Source organism: Cricetulus griseus, chromosome 6 (genome assembly GCF_003668045.3).
Source record: "Cricetulus griseus strain 17A/GY chromosome 6, alternate assembly CriGri-PICRH-1.0, whole genome shotgun sequence".
NCBI classification, from domain to species: Eukaryota; Metazoa; Chordata; class Mammalia; order Rodentia; family Cricetidae; genus Cricetulus; species Cricetulus griseus.
Window position 1 is genome coordinate 12,110,112 of NC_048599.1, and position 21,924 is coordinate 12,132,035.

At 48.0% G+C, this 21,924-nt stretch overlaps 1 protein-coding gene across 1 annotated transcript in view; it reads left to right on the forward strand.

The window, feature by feature from the left end:
* Positions 1-19,559, forward strand: part of B4galt5 (beta-1,4-galactosyltransferase 5) — a 51,641-nt gene extending 32,082 nt beyond the window's left edge. Inside the window, 8 exon segments of the mRNA NM_001246778.1 lie at positions 6,393-6,527; positions 11,056-11,169; positions 13,355-13,479; positions 14,295-14,411; positions 15,219-15,406; positions 15,876-15,998; positions 18,332-18,433; positions 19,321-19,559. Of these exon segments, the coding sequence (NP_001233707.1) occupies positions 6,393-6,527; positions 11,056-11,169; positions 13,355-13,479; positions 14,295-14,411; positions 15,219-15,406; positions 15,876-15,998; positions 18,332-18,433; positions 19,321-19,468 (1,052 nt within the window). The 3' untranslated portion in view covers positions 19,469-19,559.
* The last annotated feature ends 2,365 nt before the right edge of the window (positions 19,560-21,924 follow it).

The following is a 21,924-nucleotide window of genomic DNA, read 5'->3' on the forward strand; positions in this document are numbered from 1 at the left end:
TGTTCACCCCTTGTGCCTTCCACAGTGTAGGTCTTGGAGATCAAACTCAGATTGTTAGATTTGGCTTTTACCCATTTCCCCAACTCACAGACCAAGACTGAGTCTTACTGCTGTGCAGACCAGCTGGCCTTGAACTGGGGACTGGCTTCCTGTGTCTGACTCCCACATACAAGCATTGCAGTCCTGTGCTATTGCAGTTTATGTACTTTATTTAGAGACAGAATCTCACTTTATTGCCAAGGGTGGCCCAAAACTCACTGTGTAGACCAGGCTGGCCTCTTCGTGTCTCAGCTTTCTATGTAAAGCTTTACAGGAACAAGTGCCCAGGCTTGATGTTGGAACCTTGGTGTTTGGGTGGGGGCTTTACTTGTTTGAGCATTTCCCACTAGTTGGCTCTCTGAAAGTCTAGTCCTGGCTTTCAGAGTGGGTGCTTATACCGAGTGTGTCACAGAAGCTCCTATGATTTTCCTCTTTTTCCAGCTCCCTACTATGCTGAGCTCTGTTTCCTAGATGCTTTAGCTTCCTAGGCACACTGACAAGCGCACAGGTCTACAACAAACACTTCAGCACATTTTCTCTTGGTCCCTCTTTTCCTTGTGGGTTCATTACATCACATCATTTTGACTTCCCAATCTGGTAGTTTTGTGGGGGATTTTTCTGTGTCATAGTCTCACTAGTCTGTGTTCAAGAGAAAACTGCAGGCTAATTAGAGCCCATGAAGAGAGGAGATGCCATCTCTGTGCCTGAAAGCACTCTGAGGAAGCCATGGCTGCAAGGAAAAGCTTATTTGTCTTATCTGTAGCCTGGTTATAAGAGATTCCTCAATCTAGGCATGGGGCTGAGCAATAATTACAGTGTCATCAGCAAGGCTGATATATGCTTATCACTTTAGCAACTTGCACACTGTGGCAGCATTTCTGAGCTGGTGCCTGTTCTGTGTTGTCTCAGCCTCCCCCACCCCTCATGCTTGCTCTCCAGGAGCCTGCTGCTTCTCAAGAGAAGTCTAAAGTCTATGGAGGCACTTGCTGACACCATGGAGACTTCTCAGCTGGATGTCAAGCTAAAATTGGTTTTTCACTGCATTTCAACCATGGTGCTGCAAAGTACTGCTTGTCAAAGCAAGGCTCATTACATACAGTGTTCCAGAACACCTGGGCTTTGTACTTGAGGAATTTTTGACTTCATTAACCAATGCCCCAGCGGTGATTTGAAACAAAGTGTTGACACTTCATGGAAAAAGGGTCAAGATGGCATCTACCTCATAAAGATACAGTTCTGAGTGAGTGTTTAGACTGGAAGTCATGTCTGCTAGAACACGAGCTCATGTGATGTGTGTGGCTAAGTTTAGTAATGACTTTCTAGGGACATTCATAAGTTCCTAAATACAGTTTATGTCTGTGACCCTTGGTCACTTGCACATTTAACAAAAGGGTGGGAGGGACCCTTGTGAGGTCCTGTGGTCTGTCACTGTTGGTCTCTTGTGCACATGACAGAAAGGCACTTAGCAATAAGATTAAGAGTATTTTGCCTCCAGCAAGCATAGTAAGAACTAATAACACACTGTAGCTGCTATTTACTAACACTCAGCAGATAGCCAGTGACTCTACCCAAGTTATAATAGGTTTATTACCAGAAATAGCCTCAAACAGAATTTCCCATAGCCAGATCTGCAGAGAACCTGTTGATATTGCTGGTGTCCTGTCAGGGCCAGGTGCTGGTTTGGGGAGTAGCAGGAGCTTAAGCTGTCTGTTTTGAAGCCCTCTGAAGGGGGCTTAAGTTGGCCATGTTTGGGTAGCAGATCAACAGCTGCACCCGCGGTGTGGGTACCATTGCTGTCAACATGGGCAGCTGGCTCTGCCTGTGGCACACCAGGGTGGAGGCTGAGACATTAGGAGGAACACACATGGAAGTGGGGTTGAATAAAAAACAGTGTCGAACGTCACTGGAGAATTTGCTTTGCAGATGTCAGTGTCTTACAGATTGCCTGTGTTCTTGGAAATCATTGTTTCTGCACAGGGCTTGTTAGATGGTACTGATTCCAGGCAGGCTGAGTCTGATCTGTGACAATTTCTCTTTGTCTGGCAACATTTGCCTTCTTGGTCTTTTATGTTTTTCAGGGTTGAGCACCTTCCTGTAGTTAAACAGAAAGGCTTTACTGGTGTGTGTCTCCTTCCCTCCCTCCCCTCCCTCCCTCCTCCCTCCCTCCCTCCCTCCCTCCCATCCTTCCTTCCTTCTTTTCTTTTAAGATTGTTAAAATTCCTTTTATGTCTCAGTGTTCTATCTGCATGTACAACTTTATGCCAGAAGAGGGCATCAGGTCCCACTGTAGATCTTTGTGAGCCACAGTGTGGTTGCTGGAAATTGAACTCAAGACCTCTGCATGAGCCACCGGTGCTCTTAACTACTGAGCCATTTCTCTATCCCATTGTGTGAATTTCTTAGTACAATGACAAGAGTCATTCAGGAAACAGTATTTACAATCTATTAATAAAATAGATTGTAAAGCAATTTAAATTTTTAATTAGAACTTAATTGCTGCTGGTTGGTGGCTGTACACACCTTTAATCCTAACACTTGTGTAGGAGAGGCAAGTGGATCTCTGTGAGTTCGAGGTCAGGCCAGCCTGGTCTACAGTGAGTTTCAGCACAGCTAGGGCTTCACAAAGAAAATCTGTTAAAAAAAAAATGCTTATGGGGTATGACAGTTTAAGAGTTAGTCTCCTTCCACCTGAATCCCAGGCATCAGACTCAGGTGGTTGAGATTGTCTGTGTTATGTTTTTATTTAAAAAGAGGAAAAGAGAAAGCTGCAAGATGAGACATGTTAACTAGTTTATTATATGGCCCGGCAGAGTAGGGAGACTAAGAGAGAAGAGGAACGGGGTAATGGCTGACCGTCATGGCTGGTCACCATAGAGAGGCAGAGAGAGCGCGTAGGTGAGAGAGAGCCAAGAAGAAACAGAGAGAGAGAGAGAGAGAGTAGAGAAGCAGCGTAAAGAGAGGAAGCAGAGAGAGAGCGTGAAGCAGGAAAGTTGGAGCTTTTAAAGGGAAGACTTCGCATGGGCCCTCAGGTTCCACGCTGTCTCTTAAAGAGGAGGTAGACCCGATCAGCGTCAAAGCCTGAACCTTTCAGGTGGAAGCACCTTCATCCGTTGAGTCATCTTAACCCCAAAGGCAAGCTTAAAAGTGGACCCTAACAAGCATGCACACATTTTCTTCTAGCTGCTTCATTCTTGGACTCCTTTCTGCCCGAGGTTGTTTTTTGTCATGGTGCTTTTATCACATCAGCAGAAACAACTGGGACAGAAAGGGAAGGCTGGCATTGGAGGCTCCCTCCTGAACTCTGTGTTGACCCAGGTTTGAAGGTTTCCCAGGATTTTGTACTTCAGAAGAGCAGACCACTGTTTATCAGCCCCATCAAAGCAGGAGATATGTGTGGCTAAGATTAGAAAGATCCATCTGACAGTTTTGTGCAAGAGAAGAACACTGACTCTGTTTTTATTTAAGCACCTGGGCTCCTTTGTTATGGCACAATGGAGAAGGATGCTAAAAACATGCCTTTAATCTCAGCACTCGGGAGACAGAGGCAAGTGAATCTCTGTGAGTTCAAGGCCAGCCTGGTCTTCAAAGAGAGTTGTAGGACAGTCTCCAGAACCTACAAAGAAACCCTGTCTGGAACACCTATAATCCTAGCATTTGGGCTGAGGGCAGGGAGGTTGTGAGTTTAAGGCTTGCCTGAACTACACAGCCAGTTTAAGGTTGACCTGGGTTTTATAGGGAGAATCTGTCTCAAAAGAAACAAAGCAGGGCTGGGGAGATGTCTCATTGGGTAAAGTTCTCTGTGTAAGCATGAGGACCTGAATGAGGACATAGAGTGTGAAGCTGGCTGTGGTGGTGCACACCTTTAATCCCAGGGGGAGGCAGAGGCAGGTGGAGCTATGAGTTCAAGGACAGCCAGAGCTTCAAAGAGAAACCACGTATTGAAAAACAAAACAAAAGGTTGGGTGTGGTTGGTGTGTACCTGCAGTCCCAGCCCTGAGCAGGCAGAGACAGGAATCGATTCCCCAGAGCTTACTGGTCAGCCAGCCTATGAAATTGGTGAGCACCAGGTTCAGCGAGAGACCGTGTCTTTAAAAACAAGGTGGGGAGAAACAGTAGATGAACACATGATGCTGGCCTCTGGCCTCCACATTGCTTTTCATCCCCTACAAATCCAAACCAAACGAAACCAAAAGCTAGTGGTGCAGCCAGGTGCCTCAGAGGTCACTGCAGCAGGGATGGTCTCTTGCTTCTTTGGCTCTTTAGAGAGATTAAGAGAAAGAGAATTAACACAGTAGAAGTTCCTTGTAGGAGTGTGTCTTCAGGTATACCCTTGGGCTAGCAGTATTGGTGTCACCTGAGAGCTTGTTACAACTTAGTGGTTCAACCCTGACTGCCCTGTCTTGGAAAAACCAAAACAAAGTCCTGTTTCAAAGGAGGCATTTGACATTCCTGAAGCTAACACCCCAGGTTGCCCTCTCTAGCCTTCACACATGTGCACCATACATGTACACCCACCAGCACCCATTGAATGAAGAGCAGCTTGTTTTTAAGGTGATTTCCAACAGCTGGCGTGGAAATGAAGGAAGACCAGGTTAAGGGAACAGGAACAGTGCCACAGAAGCAAGCAAGTAATCTGATAGGAAATTTAAAGTCTCATTTTTTAATGAATGAACTGTGAACTGCCCTCCTGCTGTGACCCCACACTGCACTGTAAGATGGAAATAGAAAATGTGCACAAGCTTCTTAGAGCTACATCTTAAAGATTCAGGAGTTCGGTGGCGATGGTGCACAACTTTAATCCCAACACTTGGGAGGCAGAGGCAGAAGGATCTCTGGAGACTGGCTGGCCTAGGAGGCCAGTCCATAGAGCAAGTCCCGGACAGCAAGGGCTACACAGAGAGTCCCAGTCTCCAAAAAATAAAAAATAAAGAATTTGGAAGTTCTCCAGCACCCCTGGAGAACGAGCCCTGTGTGTCTGTTCTGTTCTTAGAGGATGGGACGGTTTTGCACATGTTTTCCAGCATAGAACTCTTGGATACTGTGGACTCCATTCTGAAGGTGTCTTCAATATGGATCTATCTTGTGCTGGGTGCCTGGGATCTCCACACTCTCCAGCTGCTTTGTCTCCACTCCTGGTGGAGCATCAGACTTCGTGGCTGCAATGGAGTAAACTGGCATTATCCCTTCAGTTGTTACTGCCCATTATGTATGGGACACAGTGATGACAAAGCATGTCACCAAGATACAGCTTGTTGAGCCAGAATTGACAGCCAAAGGCCATGTGTACTGAGTGTAGAGGAGTGCCAAGACAGTAAGCCCTATACTACAGCCTGAGGTCATGTTGGAGGCCAGCCACACATTAAAGATTCCACTTCAGATCCTAGAAGGGACAGCTTGGAAATGGGCCACCCCTGTAAGGCAGTCCTTTCCCTGTGAAGGAGTGAGCCATGGAGTGGCTGGCCAGGAAGGGTGACAAGGTGACAGTGGCTGGCCCATCAACTACTCATTTGCACACATCTCCTGAAGAGCACTCAACTGTGCTTGCCTTACTGCCTTGGGCATTGGCAGGCTGGGTGGGGCATCTTAGTTCACCGTTCTGCAAAGGTGTTAGGACACAGCTTTCAGCACCTGGGGGAGCAGAGTGGCCTGTAACTTCATTCTGGGTGACATCAAGTGTAAAGTGGTGTTCGAGAGCACAGATCTTGGCAAGTGTTTCTATTGGTCTGCAAAGGTCCTTCTGATTGTCACTGTGTTGGAGGGCACTGTGAAGGCTTGCACACCAGGTGGGACGAAACTGCAGTTTATGCTTTTCTACAACTCTTTGGTGTAAGGATTCAGTCATGATGCTGCCTTGCCCCTGTCACCGGGCAGAATGCACTCAGGCAGTACCCTGGTCAGCCCGGGTGCAAAGAACCCCTTTAAAAGAAAGACACCCTGCCCACTCATGCTCTTTCCGGTCTCTCTTTCCCGATGTTTGCCTGGGGTAGACTTTCCTGTCTCCCTCTTCTCTTCTGTCCTCTCTGTCTCTGTGTCTCTTTACCTCTTTTCTCTGTCCTTCCCACCTCCCTCCCCTTTCTAATAAAACTTCTCACTTAAGCCCTGTCTGCCTGGCATGTTTGTCCCTCCGCCTTGGCCTACCTCGTGCTTTATCATAACACTTGGGATTGGCTGAAATTCCCCTGAGCCCTACTGGCCACCCAAGAACTGTGAGTGTCCTGAATCCAGGGTGGAAAGTGGAGATGAGACTGGAAGGCCTTAGAGCTGAAGGTCTAAAAAGTAGCTAAAGCCTGAAGTTGTGTGATAGGTTCCACCGACACTTCTTACTCAGCTCTCCTCTACCCTCTTTTCCACAGTGAATACCTACCTCTTCATGGTGCAGGCTCAAAGCATCTTGCTTCGGGACAATGTGAGGACCATTGGTGCCCAGGTGTATGAACAGGTGGTCCGTAGCGCCTATGCCAAGAGGAACAGCAGCCTGAATGACTCTGGTAAGGCTAGTGAAGAGGGCCCCATGGAATGTCTTTTCCCAAGGGGGGGGGGGCTGAGTACCTCCTAAAGAGAGTGTGTTGAGAGAAGGGCTGGTCGGAGTCATCACTTCTGCTTAGGGTGTGTTAAGGCAGCTATAAGGCTGCATTTTCATTCTGAACTCAAGGTTGTCTTTCAGAACATGGCTTTTTGTTATGCTTTTGAGACAGTGTCTCCCTGTGTAGCCCTAGCTGGACCTGCCTCTGCATCTCAAGGGCTGGGATTAAAGGTGTTCATGATTACACCCACCCTTATTTTTTTAATCTATTTGTGTTGGGGCATGAATATTCCATGGAGTGAGTATGGAAGTTGGTTATCTCCTTCCACTAAGTGGGTCCCAGGAGTTGAAGTCAGATCATCAGGCTTGGTGGCAAGTGCATTGCATTTACCCACTAAATCATCTCACTTACCTTCTTTCAGGATTCTCTCTCTCTCTCTCTCTCTCTCTCTCTCTCTCTCTCTCTTCTCTCTGTGTGTGTGTGTGTGTGTGTGTGTGTGTGTGTGTGTGTGTGTGTGTGTGTGTGATGTATGAGAGAGAGAGAGAGACAGAGAAGAAGAGTGCTTGAGTGTGTAGATGCCCACAAAGGCCAGAAGAGAGTGTTGGATCCCTTTAAACTGAAGTTACAAGTAGGTATGGGCTGGCCAGTAGGGGTGCAGGAAACTGAACTTGGGTCCTCTGCATGAGTATTAAGCACTCTTAAAAAAAAAAAAATTGTCTTTATTTTATGTGCATTGGTGTTTTGCCTTCATGTATGTCTGTGTGAGGGTGTCAGTTTCCCTGGAACTGGAGTTACTGACAGTTGTGAGCTGCCATGTGTGTGCTGGGGATTGAATCTGGGTCCTCTGAAGAGCAGTCAGTGTTCTTAACCACTGAGCCATCTCCCCACTCCTCATTAAGTACTCTTAACTATCTCCAGCTTTATTTTTTTTTCTTAAAGAGAAACAATATAGCTCTCAGAATCATCTAAAATATCAGCTGTTATTGAAGTACTAAACCTGAAATTCTAACACTTGAGAAGCATATACAATGAGACCTTTTGAAGATAGGTAGGTAGGTAGATAGGCAGGCAGGCAGGCAGGCAGGCAGGCAGGCAGACAGACAGACAGACAGACAGACAGACGATAGATAGATAGATAGAATGAATGAATGAATGAATGAATGAGGGCTGGTCTGTGGTTGAATGAATGGAGAATACTTGTCTAGCGTGCACAAGTCCTGAGTCCATCCCCAGCTCCAGGGGAGAAATGCTGCTCTCCTGTTGAGTGTGGAGATTGGTATGCAAAGGTAGAATCCATGTGCTGGATGGGCCAGAGAGTTGGCCCAGTGGATAGAACCTCCAGCTACTCTTGCAGAGCCTGGACTCAGTTCCCAACACCCAGATGGCAGTTCACCACCATCTGTACCTCCAGTTTACAACCGACTTCTGCAGACACCAGGCGCATAAGTAGTGCAGACACAAATGCAAGCAAAGCATCCATACACATAAAATAAATACATCTGAAATGTAAGAGGCTTTTTAAAATCCTGTCGTTTAAAAACTCTCCAAACAAAGAACAGCATTCTGTTTCCTACCCCCACTCCCAGAATAGGACCAGCACTCCTCAAGTTGCCATCCCTAGATAAAGACCTGGATGTGTTAGCCATTTGGCTTAGATACCCTCTAGGTAGTCTTTAAGAAAGAAAACAACAACAAAAACCAGCCTGAGTTGAGAATTCTCCAGCTCCAGCCACAGAGTGGATGAGAGCCAGCTTTAGTGTTCTCACACTTGTGTGAGTTTAAAGGGCTAGGAAAAGAGACAGTCTGTGCGAAAATGTGTCACAGCCACCACAGCTCTGCTGGCCCTGCCCTTTCCTGGAGGGAGTTTTTTGCATGGTGCTTCTGTTGAACCTTATAGGTGAATGATGTCATGGCCTTTTTGCTGTGTGGTAGTAACAGTACCCTGGAAAAGAGGCATTTGCTTACACACTCTTTAGATCCCATTCAAATGGTAGGAAAGTGTGTGTGTGTGTGTGTGTGTGTGTGTGTGTGTGTGTGTGTAGTGGTATGTTATGTGTCCTTACATGTGTGTGGTGGTGTGTGGTGTATGTGTTGGTATGGGTGTGTGTGGTGTGTGTGTGGTGGTGTGTATGCATGTGTACCTATATGTGTTGGTGGTATGTGTGTGATGTATATTTGTGAATGTGTGTGGTGGTGTATGGGTGGGGTGTGTGATGTGTGTGTTTTGTGTGTTTAATGGCATAAAACCTTAAGAAGATCACAGTGGGAGGGACATTAGGTTGGGAAGTAAAGATAAAAGTCAAGGGCTTCACAGACTCATGGATGCCAACCAATAATTGATGATACAGCAGGAGAGCCTCACTGCCCAGTGTGTCCCCAGAGTCTCTCAAAGCTCAGGAATGGCCAGTGTCCCAAACCTTTGGGAATCAGAATAAAGGTGAGGTCATCCTAAGTCACATAGCAAGTTTGAGGACCAGCCTAGTATACTTGAGACTCTTGTCTCGAAAAATCAGAAAGGAATAGAGTGAGGGACCAAGATCCAGGAAGGCTGAAAATGGCTGTGTAGCCTGATGCCTAGAGCCGTGTCCCCAACCTGCCAAAGAACTGGAGCCCTAAGACCCTCACATGTGTACAACAGTTCCCTTGGTGTGGGTGTATGTGCTCTTGTCCTCTGTGCCAGAGTGCTCAGGACTGCGGTTATGGCAGAGGACGAGAATAGACCAGTGAAAGACCTGAAGATGACGGGGTGGGGGGCTCTGAACCATGTACTCGGCCAGAACAACCTGCCACATGACTTGGTGTCCACACCCTAACAGCTGCCCAACTTCCCACTCCAATGCTTAGCAACACTACTACTACTAAATAGATACAGAAACAAGGGAAAGCGGACTAGTGAAGGGGAAGACTTGTCACTCTGAACATTCCAGGACCAGAGAGTAGTGAGTTTCTAGGCTTGAAAAGTTCACTGAACAGGCACCACAGGGTGGGAAGTAGATTCCCAGCAAGGCAAAGCATTTGCAATTCCTGAACAAGGAGCAAGCTCTTCTACTTCCAAAAAGAAGTTACTGGCCACCTACAAAGCCAGGTCTTTGAATGGTGCCGGCCACTTGCAGCACCACGGTCTAGAAGACAGCAGACAGCTGTAAATGGGGACTTGCCTATACTGCTCTAGCTCAGCCACTGTGAATGAAGTGAGAGAAACAGAAGCCATCAGATACATGAGGTTTCAAAAGCATATACTTTCCACCACCTCTGTTGCTGTTGTTTTTCCAGACAGATTTTCTCTGTGTTGTAGCCCTGGCTGTCCTGGAACTCCCTCTGTAGATCAGGCTGGCCTCAGACTCACAGAGATTTCTTCCTGCCTTTGCCTCCTGAGTGCTGGGATTAAAGGTGTATACCACCACCACCCCACCACATCCTTTTAAGTTTTAAATGTTTTTTTTGTTTTTGTTTTTTGGTTTTTTTTTTTTTTTTGGTGTGTGTGTGTGTATTTGAATGTTTTGTTTGCATGTATGTCTGTGTGCCACATACATACCTGGTGTCCATGGAGGCTAGAAGAGGACATTGGATCCATGCATGAGACTGGAGTTACAGACAGTTGTGAGTTGTGGATGCTGAGAACTAAATTTGAGTCCTTTGCAAGATTGGCCAGTGCTTTAACCACTGAGCCATATCTCTGCTCCCCACCCTCCTTAAAGAAGCCATTGGAGAACCTGCTCTATAGTGAGGTAGAAGAGGAAACTAGGACTTTCAAAAATGAGGTTTAGTTCTACATACTGGGTGAAGGTCATCCAGTGGCACTGTTGAAAGATCTGAGGGTGGTGCACTGTCACAGCAAGAAGCTGCCTACCCTTCTCTGAGAGGCAGTGCAGAGCGAGGGCAGTGCTGAACCAGGAACATTTCCCTTGTGAAACCAAGGTAGCAGAAGATGAAAACAGCTCCCCCAAAACAACATCACCTTACACACTCCTCTGCTATGTCTGATGTTTATGGCATCTTCCGATTAATACCAGCCATTGCCCTAAGTCCAGTTATGGCAAGTAATTGGGAGACTATATAGGACAGGAAGAGGCAAGGCATGGAGGCAGTGAAAAGGAAGTGTAGTAGCCTACCTCATCTAGAGTGAATTCATACAAGAGGCAGCCAGAAACAGGTTAGTGGGATGAGCTCCTTGGCTGTGAACAAGTGCAAATACCAAGGCAGCTTGTCAAAGGTCAGAAGTTCTGGTAAAATTGAGTGGGGGGGAGATGGTCTGTGCTGGTTAGACTTCATTCTTATTCCCACTGTCTGTAAACTTGAGTACCAGAAGCCCACATGCAGATGGGAAGGGAGCCCTTACATCAGTCCCCTCTACTTTTCCTCCTGTAAATGGCTTCATATTTTAGCTCCAGCACTGAACCACCTGCTCCCACCAATCTACAAACCCTTCTGTGGAGCTGAAGGAGTCAGTATCCTAGTGCCTGACTGAGCTGTCTTTCTCTTCCCTCCCTAGATTATCCTCTGGACTTGAACCACAGTGAAGCCTTCCCCCCAACCACGACATTTCTTCCTGAAGATTTTACCTACTTTGCCAACCACCCTTGCCCAGAGAGGCTCCCTTCCATGAGTAAGTGGATCCGGCTTGCCTCAGGCTGCTTCAGGGCAGGTCTCTGGTTAATGCGGAAGGGAGACTGTGACCAGGTGGCCTCCCTGCCTCTTTGGATAGTGAAATGGCTCTCTGCCCTGAGAGTTGGGGCTGCAGGACACACCAACCAGCTCCTCCAGCCAAGCCTGCTGCTGGTGACCCACATTCTCTGTGGTGCTGTGTTCTGCCCTTTGTGACAGCCTTCATAATGTGTCCTGGAGAAAGTTCTGGCCATGCCTTTGTCATTTTTGTACAAATTGCCACTGCTTTGATATGTTAGATCTCTACCCATGTCCCTTCTTTTTCTGTGTCACACTTGGTTGTCACTTGTGCCATCCCCTCTGCTCACCCCACGCTTTTTCCTGTTCCATCCACTCTGGCTGGTTGCTAGAGGCTATTTTCTTGTTAGTTTTGTTTGTTTTTTAGATAGGGTCTAGGAATTCCTTTTGTAGACTAGGCTGATTTTGAACTCACAGAGCTCTCTACCTGCCTCTGCCTCCTGAGTGCTGATTAAAGGTGGGTGCTACCATGGCCCAGCAGAAATTATATTCTTAACAAAATGTTGGTTTAAAAAAAAAAAATCAAGCCATTCATAGTGGTTGTTAGTCCCACCATTTGAGAATAAGACCACTACCATAGTCTAAAGCTAAATTTGAAGCAAGCTTTAGTTAAATACTGGCCAGGTGAATGGGCTCTGGCCAGGTCCATATCCAGGTTCCTGGGAAATAGCTTAGAAACATAGTTTGTAGAGGCCTAAGAAAGAAAACCCACAATTCATTGCACCTCCCATCAGGTCCAATCACAGGCAAGTATACATCCTGATGTCCCTTCATCCTTTGAACCTCCCTCCCACGAATACATAATCCAGCACATTCGATGCATTTGGGTCAAACAAACTTGTTTAGGGGAGTGAAAACGTGGCTTGTTATCTCCCATAAACAGTAGCCAGCATTTCAGGAACTGTCTGTCCTTGGGCAAGGGGCTTGCAGATCACAGGCATTTTTGTTTCGTGGATCTCTTAGGCATAGTGATTAAAACTGAAATGTAGCTTTAGCTCTCACAGTGGCCACCTTTAATCTCAGCACTAGTACTCCACTTTGTCAGTTACCAGCTCTGTAGACCAGGCTATCCTGAAACTCACAAAGATCCTCCTGCCTCTGCCTCCCTGAGGGCTGGAAGCAAAGGCATGCACCCCACACCTGGCTTCCCAGCACTTATTGACTGTCATGGTTTCAGTTTGGGGCCTCTTGTCAAAGATGAGTGCTCTGAGTTTGGGCACCCTTAGTCAGAGCCCCTACTCAGTGGTGCCTGGGGTGACATAGGCAGCTGGCCTGCTTCTGAATGAGCTGCCAAGCCTAAGTGTGCCACACTCTGTCCCTCCTCTGATGAATTCAGCTGCCGCCTTAGAGGCTTTTTTGAAGTACAAACAGTTTATTGAGAAGTGAAATAGGAGCTCCCTATAACTGGGAGGGGTCTTGCAAAAGAGCTGCCTCGCCTCAGTTTCAAGGTCTTCCTTTCTTTCTCCGCCTTGGCAGGAGATGGCCTCTAAGGTGTTATATACATGAATTCTAATTGGTATTAATAATAAAAACTCTATCAGGGGGTGAAAGCAGAAGATCAGAGGAGCAAATTGGCCGGCCACTAGAGAGTTCTCACATCTACCAGTGCTCTGACCAAAGGGGTGATCCTGTTCTCAGACTGCTGCCACAGACTGCCTAGACTGCCATGAGCTCCGGTCTCCTTCCTTCCGCCTTATATTCCTCTCTGCACCCTGCCATACCCCTTCCTGTGTCCATCTTCTTAGTGCTAGGATTAAAGGTGTGTCACTCCAAGTGCTAGGATCACCTTTGGGTAAACTCTGTTTCTCTTTTAGACTGGATCAATTTCTTGTATCCCAGGGTGGCCTTGAACTAACAGAGATCTGTGTGTCTCTGTCTCCCGAGTGCTGGGATTAAAGGTGTGTGCCACCACTGCCTGACTTCTATGGCTAACTAGTGAGGCTAACTCTACACTCTGATCTTCCGGCAAGCTTTATTTGTTAGATCCTAAATAAAACATCATCACAGTGGTGTCAGATGGTGACACACTAAAGGACGGAGAGATGGAAAGCACAGGCCAGGGCTCAGCCTGGGAAACTCTTAATTATTTTTCCTCCCTCTCTGTCCAGAGGGCCCAATAGACATAAACATGAGTGAGATCAGAATGGACGATATTCACGAGCTCTTCTCCAGAGACCCAGCCATCAAGCTTGGAGGCCACTGGAAGCCTTCCGACTGTGTGCCTCGATGGAAGGTGGGCTATGCGTCAGACCCCAGGTGTTGGAAACACATCTGGGATTCCTGGGATTCAAGAGCTGTGACATCCGGGAAATTGCGCTCTGCCTTCCCATTTTCGAGAAATGTTTTTCCCTAAGGACTCCCCTGTAGTCATAGAGATTGGTAGCACCCTGTTGGTGTGTGGTGGCACTGAACCCCTTTGTTCTCAGGCAGGATTATTTACAGGAGGTAGGGTCGGTAGGTCGGCTGACACATTTGTGGGCTGTGTCTCTGCAGAGCCAGTGTTTCCTGTCTGCTCTCCCAAGTTCCTGGAAGAATTCTAATTGGGCTGCAGTGCAGTTGTGCAGCCGGACCCTTGGGCCTTTGTAGGATGATTGTAGTCAGGACAGGGACAGAAACTTAAGATCATTCTTTGACCAAGTGTTTCATAAAGGACTTGGGTGCTGCTGACCCTGTGAGGAGTGGGCCATGACACAAGTCACTGGATAAACTTAGTACATGGCAGCAGGTATCCACAGATGTCCAGTGTGGAACGAACTGTGTGCAGCATTGAGGAACTTGGCACATTTTGTGTTTGCACGCTTCTAGAGGGACCTTTGTGCTGGATCACCTGGGTATATACGCCTCCTAGAGCTGTAGTCAAGATAGGATCAGTTAGTTCCAGGGTGGCCTTGCTTGCACAGGTCAGCATTACAGGATGTCAATGGGGCCTCAGCATTCTCTAAGGGTTTCTCATCCAGGAGTACCCAACTGTGTAGCAACTCAAAGAACTAACTGGGCAGCTAGGGCCAGCAGCTAACTCGTGACTCCTTGCCCTGTGATCCACTGCAGGTGGCCATCCTCATTCCCTTCCGGAACCGCCATGAGCACCTCCCAGTCCTCCTACGACACCTGATCCCCATGCTTCAGCGCCAGCGCCTGCAGTTTGCCTTCTATGTGGTTGAGCAAGTGAGTGATCCTTAGTTTCCTTCTCTCTCTTCTGAGTCCACATTCTGGGAAGTTGCAGATGACACTATCTTCAGTGTAAAGAGCCCAGGGTGGCACTGTCCTGAGGTATTCTCAAAATTAAGAGTCCCTCTTCTTTGGGGTGTGGTGACACATGCTTTTAATCCCAGTACTTGGGAGGTAGAGGCAGTTGAATCTCTGAGTTGAAGGCCAGCCTACACAGAGAAATCCTACTCTGTGTTGAGAAAAAAGTGTCTTCCTAGATATGTCTAGGTTTGTGTCGTTGTGTCAAGACCAACGAGTACCTCCCTTGCACCTGTCCTGGGTGTATGTTTTGGTACTGGCTAGGGTAATTGAAGGTTAACATGTAGTTCAACTAGGCCATATCTAGTGTGAACTGGTCTCTACCTGCCACTGAATTTGTAATCCTCAGACATTAGTCCCTAGAGACTTAACTCCTGACTGTTATAGTGGACCCGTCATAATAAACAAGCTGAGATGAGCACATGAGCACGCCTTCTTTCACCAGATGTGTTTAGAGTGGCAACAAGCTGGTGACTTAGACTTGGTAGTGCCCGGCCTTTCCCTGTATATCCTGTGGCCATGGGCCTCTGTTTTCATCTGCGGCACGTGTCAATGCAGTGCTTTCTGAAGAAACAAGACAGACTCCAGTAGACTCCCTGGGTGACTGTGGGCTGAGCAGCGCTACACACTCTGGGCCCAATGGTCCGTCCATTTGGCTCCTAGGAGCCCTTTTGGTGTGCAGCGAAGGCAGTAAAATCTTTGCTTCAAGATCCTTTGTTCTTTCAGGTTGGCACCCAGCCCTTTAACCGAGCCATGCTTTTCAATGTTGGCTTTCTAGAAGCCATGAAGGACTTGGATTGGGACTGCCTGATTTTTCATGATGTGGATCACATACCTGAGAGTGACCGCAACTACTATGGCTGCGGACAGATGCCCAGGCACTTCGCAACCAAACTGGACAAATACATGTACCTGTGAGTGTCTCCTCCTCCCAAAGGCCAGTGGCAGAAACGAGACACAGCTGGCTGTGACTGGCTGTGTCAGCTGATGGGTGGCTTGTAGAGTAGTACTGTGTATAGGAGGAGTTCAGCAGTGAGCAGGCATGGGGTCAAGTGTCACCATCTTGCTCATTGTGGAAAGTGGGTTAGTAGTGTGATTGGGGTGTGTGTGTAATGTTTGAATGGTGACAGCCAGTGGTGGTGATGGAGTAACTGAACACTGATCATGGCCATGGTTGCACAACTTACTAAATACACACTGAGTAAATTCTGTGTTCTGTCACTCACTGCACAATAAAATTGTCTCTCGGAGCCTGGAGTGGTGCTCAGTTCTCTTGCCTGGCTGTGTGAGCCTCTGGGTTTCATCTCTGCGTGCAGGGAAGCAAAGACAGATTCATCGAGAAATTCAACTCTAGATCTAATGCGGCTGCTGTCCTTCCTTCAGGCTTCCCTATGCAGAGTTTTTTGGTGGAGTGAGTGGCCTGACTGTAGAACAGTTTCAGAAAATCAATGGCTTTCCTAATGCCTTCTGGGGCTGGGGCGGAGAAGATGACGATCTGTGGAACAGGTATGTATCCCCATCCTGCCCTCCCCCACCCCCACCATCGTGTCTCAGAGACCAGGAGCCACATGGTCCCCCAGCACCTTTGCAGCCACACTGGAAAGAACCATGTGCAGAATAGCACTCCAGCACGCTGCCGGAGCAAGGCTGTAGGGTGTCCCCATGTGTCCTCCACCGTTTTTCCCTGTGAGCAGCCACACAGCACAGCAGCTCCACCCAACCTTTCGGGCTGCATTCTAGGAGCTGCTGCCTTGTGTTCTTTCATGATGGAAATGAATATTGGGAGTCATGACTATTTGGAGTTTGTTTTTAAAAATTATACAGTTATAAATTTAAATAACAACAGAAAACCCCTTCTAACCAAAAAAAACAAAAGTTATAATAACATACGGGGGAGCCGGGCGTTGGTGGCGCATGCCTTTAATCCCAGCCCTCGGGAGGCAGAGGCAGGCAGATCTCTGTGAGTTTGAGACCAGCCTGGTGTACAAGAGCAAGTTCCAAGACAGCCTCCAAAGCCACAGAGAAACCCTGTCTCAAAAAACCAAACCAAACAAACAAACAAAAAAACGTACGGGGAAGGGGGCTGGAAAGATGACTCAGCATTAAGCACACCTATTGCCCTTCCTAAGTTTGGTTCCCAGTACACACGTTGGGCAACTCACAGCTGTCTGTAACTCTAGCTCTAGAGGATCCCATACCTTCTGTAGGCACCTGTACTCACCCACATACTCACACACAGACATACAAACATAATTTAAAATGTAAAGATTAATTTGGGGCCAGAGAGATGGCTTGCTGGTTTAGAACACTTGGTGCTCTTACTAAGGACCGAGGTTCAATTCCCAGCACCCACATGGCAGCTCACTCACAACTGTCTGTTATAACTCCAGTTCCGAGGGATCTGATGCCCTCTTCTGACCTCCAAGGGCACCAGTCTTGCACAAGGTGCTTATACATACACATAAAAAAAAAAAAAAGTTTTCAATACTTAAATGTTAGAAAGAAAGAAAATAATAGTTGGGTGTGGTGTCTTCTCAGACCTATGATTCCAGCACTTGGGAGGCTGTGAGGAAGAGGGTTCTTTGAATTCAAAGCCAACCTAGGCTACCTAGTAGACTTCCTTCATAGAACAGGGAAAGGAAGAAGTATGTGCATTGTAAAATTCATATATGAATAAAAATAAATTGCCCCAGTCTTGGAAGCCAAAACAACATTGTCGCCATTGTAGTTCATCTTGAAAACATCAGATCTGTGTCAGTTTATCAGACACACACGTAGCAGTGGCCTCAGTCTCATATAAGCATCCCTGCTGGGGCCCAGGTGATGTACATGTTAGGAACCCATGGTGTCTTGTGTGGGATGCCGTCTGAAATCACACAGCTTGCTGCTGGCATGTTTAGCCTTCAGCGTTCCCATGCATGCAGGTGGTAACTTAGTAGATGGTCTCATTCCCACTGGAACTTAGGAAAAGATCTTAGAAATGAATTTAGTCAGAATGTGATGTATTTGTTAGGGCTCTTGAGCCATGTTATAACAGTGTTTCCCGTGTTCCATGTGGCTTTCTGTGCACTGTGTGCCCATGTCAGTGGGACCTCCCCAAGCTGAAGGGTGGAGTTCCTGGTGAGCTGTTCACAGATATGTCCCTGCGGTCTGCAGCTGCATGCCGGTGGGGACTTGAGGTGGGTGTTGGGGTCATCCTCAGTGGCTGTCCACCTTGTGTTTTCAGACAGGGTCCTTCACTGAAGCTGGAGCTCGTAGACTGAGCTAGGCTGGCTAGCACTGAACTTCAGGGTCAGCTGTCCCTCCCCTTCTCCCCCGCCCAGGGCTGGGGTCATACCCTCCCCTTCTCCCCTGCCCAGGGCTGGGGGAATAGACACACAACACTCCGCTCAGCTCTTACATGGGTTTTTGTCGATCCCAACTCATGTCCTCATGCTTGTGTGGTTGCTGAGCTGTCTCCCCAGCCCCCAGGCCATCATTTTCAATAGCAATTACATGGCCTTGCCACAGACAGAAACGCTAGTTAATCTTCTGCTGGTAGGTGTTCTATGGGAGTGTGCCATCCTTTGTTCACATGTGTGGGCATCAGTCCCTGGTGTGACTGGACAGTCAAGAAACACATTGTGACAGCTGCTGGGTGTAGCTCAGGGATGGAGCACTTTCCTAGCGTGCCCTGACTATGAGGTGCGTCCATGCACGTGCACTTGAAATATTAGCTGGTTAAAATAAATATCAGATCAGTTGGATGAGTGAGGTGCTTGGATGCTGTTGGAGAGACTGTGAGTTTACTAGTCTCTGGGTCTTCAGCATCTCACTGCTGTCCCTTTGATTTTGGACAGGGTACAAAATGCAGGTTATTCTGTGAGTCGGCCGGAAGGGGACACAGGAAAATACAAGTCCATTCCTCACCACCATCGAGGAGAAGTCCAGTTTCTTGGAAGGTTGGTGTCATTTAAGTTGCCGCCCCACCCCTCTGCCTCTGTGGCGCAGCTAGGCATCACCCGTGTCTGTTCAGATTAACCAAGGTAGACATTTTGGGTGACCATTGGTGAAGGTTAGATATTAGGTCTCCCATGTTACGATAAATCTTTCTGCCAAAAGCAGCCTGGGCCTTACCGCAACGTGGGCGGTCTCCGCCAGCCACCTGAGTTCTGCCCGCCAAGTTAGGGCCCCAATTAATGCACAGAGACTTACATTAGGTACAAATGCCGCTTGGCCAATGACTAAGATTCTCATCTGTTAGTTCAGTCTTAATTATCATAAATCTATATATTTTATAAGACTTATCGGACACCTTCCATTGGCGCCCTCCCTTGCCAGTGGATCACATGGTGATTCTGGAGGAAGAGAGGGACCACTTCCTTCTTCCCTTGTTTATGTATGAGTCTCCCTGTTATGTCATTTCCTGCTTGGATCATCACTTCTTTACTACATTTCCCAGAATCCTCTTTGACTCCTAGTCCCATGTAACTTGCTGCTTCATTGGCCAAACAGTACTTTATTCAACAATCAATAAGATGAACATACACAGAAGTACATTCCCCATCACTCCCATGCAGCCTGGGAGTTGGGGTCACATTCTTCTAACCCCTGCACCGTGAAGGTGTCTCTAAGGGAGTGACAGGACTTTAAGCCTGGCTGCTTTTTGTTCCCCTTCTGTAATCTTTCCGGGGCTTTTCCACTCTGACTTTGGGCCATTCTCTTAAGCCTGCATTTCCTTTGACCTGAGATGCATTAGATGAGATGCTGTAAAGCTGGACTAGGAAGCTGCCCTGACTGTGGACCTGGGATTCTGGCTCTGAGTCTCTCTCTGTCCTTGGCTTCCCAGGTACGCTCTTCTGAGGAAGTCAAAGGAGCGGCAAGGGCTAGATGGCCTCAACAACCTGAACTACTTTGCAAACATCACATACGACGCCTTGTATAAAAACATAACTGTCAACTTGACACCCGAGCTGGCTCAGGTGACTGAGTACTGAGATGTGGAGAGAAGCTGTGTCCGCCTACCCACCAACCCCTCAGAAGCGCTGTGATGCGCCATCCTGGGGGTCATCACAGAACGAGGACAGAAAGAGAGTGGAGTGCAGGACTGTAGGGTTCCAGAAAACTGTCACAGAGCACACACACAAAGGCCTTCGATGTAGGCCCACACAGGGACAGGCGGCTTGGGGACACCTCTCATCAGCACTGGCTTCATTCTACAAGACAGACGTCTGCCCTGCTGCTCTCTTCCGTCCCCACCCTAGGGCCAGCCTAGGTGTCCCTCAGATTAATGGATGGCCAAGCCCAGAGGCCACCATGGCCAGCCAACCCCTGGCTTGGAAGCGGGAGGACTGCACACTGTTCTCTGAATCTCTGTTCTTTTTGGTTTTCATTTTGTTTAGTTTTGGGGCTTCCTTCCTTCCTTCCTTCCTTCCTTCCTTCCTTCCTTCCTTCCTTCCTTCCTTCCTTCCTTCCTTTCTTAAGAAAATTACCTTCATTGGGTGGGAACTAAGGGTAGAGGGGAGGGACCTGGGGTGATAGACATTTAACAGTCACTTCTTGAAGAAGTGTAATTGTAAATAAGCCATGTAAAATGCCTTTTTAAAATTTAATTTTATAGCTGGCTCCACTTCAAAGTGAGGGCTTCATATATTAGATCACCTTCGGTGGCAAACTTAACTGAGTTACCACACAGTTGGAGAGTGTCATCTCCCAAATCCCTGTCATTTGGGGCATGGACATGGGGCAGAGCAAAGAACCTCTCACTACAGTCCCTCTCTCCCCCTCCCCCTCCAGAGACTTAACAGCTAAGCAGGGACTGCTCTTAGGGCCACAGTGTTCTCCCCTCTTACAGACCTCTCCATGCTGGGGTGTGTGGGGGTTGGGAGGCAGGGGTGTAGGGCTATCACTCCAGTGTGGAAGGCAGGGGCTGGAGAACAGGAAGTTTGAGACCAGTGTGGGTTACATAGCAGGTTCCCGGCCAACCTGTGCTGTGGAGCAGGGTCCCCGCATACCCCTGCTCTCTGATCTTTTTTTTTTGTCCCTTCAACATCTCAGAGTGGCTGTTGGGAGACACTCCCCTTTCTTTGGAACTTGGCCAGTTTCTCAGAGCTGTGCCTGCGTGACCAGCTGGCTTTAGTGGTTTCTCTGTTTCCCTTTTTGGTTTCTGGGAAGATGCTGTGTTGTTCTAACAAGCAATTGATTGGGAAGGGCTTGGTCAGGGAGCAGGTGGCACTGGGGTACATGTGTCAGCCAGGGTCCAGGGTCCAGTCTGAGATTTCACCAGAGCTTTGACCGGCAGCCAGCAGAGCTCCCCCTGCTTTCCAGTGGCAGTTCCTAAGCTGCACTCAAAAGGGTCCCTCCTCCCTGAGCCAAAGCCCTTCTTGTGTCTGCTGCAGCCCTGTCTCTACAGCAGGACTCTGAGTGTGGTGAGGAGCGCTTCCAGCTTCTGTTCTTTTGCCTTTTTGCCTTCAGCGCCCTCGATGTTCATGGTTTACATAGGTGGGTGTGGGGTGTGTAAATATGTGGGGTTGGGGTTTTTGCATTGCACAAGTTGGTTCTGTGGACATATGATCCCCACAGACTGTGGGAGTGATTGGCCAGGCCTTGTTTTTTTTTTTTTTTTCCTTGTTTTTGTTCTTTTTGTAGAATAGAGTGGTATCTAGGGAACAGATGGCATTGCAGACTGCTTCCCGCTCGTATGAGAGAGCAGGTGCCTGCCCTTGAGAGCGCTGGTGAGCTGCGTCATCTGTTTGCACTGGGCAAGGAGCTGCACTGCTGCGTTGACTTGCCTTTGTCTTACGGTACACACAGCAATAAAGATTGTGTTGGTCCCCAGTCCTGACCCTCTCTGCCCTCCTCTTGTTGGTTTTACAGTGCTGGGGATGAAACTCATGGCCTTGGCGTGCTAGGCAAATGCTCTGCCACTGAGCCATGGACCCAGCCCTTGCTCCCCTCATTCTCCTGTTTTTGCACTGAAGGCCAGGAACTGCTTTCAGTGTGGCAGAGTCATGGTCCTTTGGCGGGGCTTCCAGGGAGGGACAGCGGTGCATGCAGCATGTGTCCCGGTTGGAGCTCTGCGTTCTCACACTTGCCACAGGGTACTGCTTTGGGCCAAAGGCTGATACTTGATTGAAGAAAGAAAACGCTGATTGGGGGACAAAAGGAAAGGTCTTTTTACTGCTCAAAGTAGGGTCGCTTATATTCTTTTGCAATCATGTCCAAGTTTGTTTTTAGTGTGGACTCTAAGTGGGCACTGTCAATCATTGTCCACCAGGTCACATGCTGAGTGGGAAATGCTACAGTCAGAACCATACTAACAGGCCACGGTTAGGCCACGGGTGCTTAAAGAAAATGACAACGAGAAGCGAGTGTGATCTTGGTGTATTTTGGCAGCTGAGATTATTCAATGCTACACATGAGTGACCCTTAACCGACCTTGCCCTTGACTGCC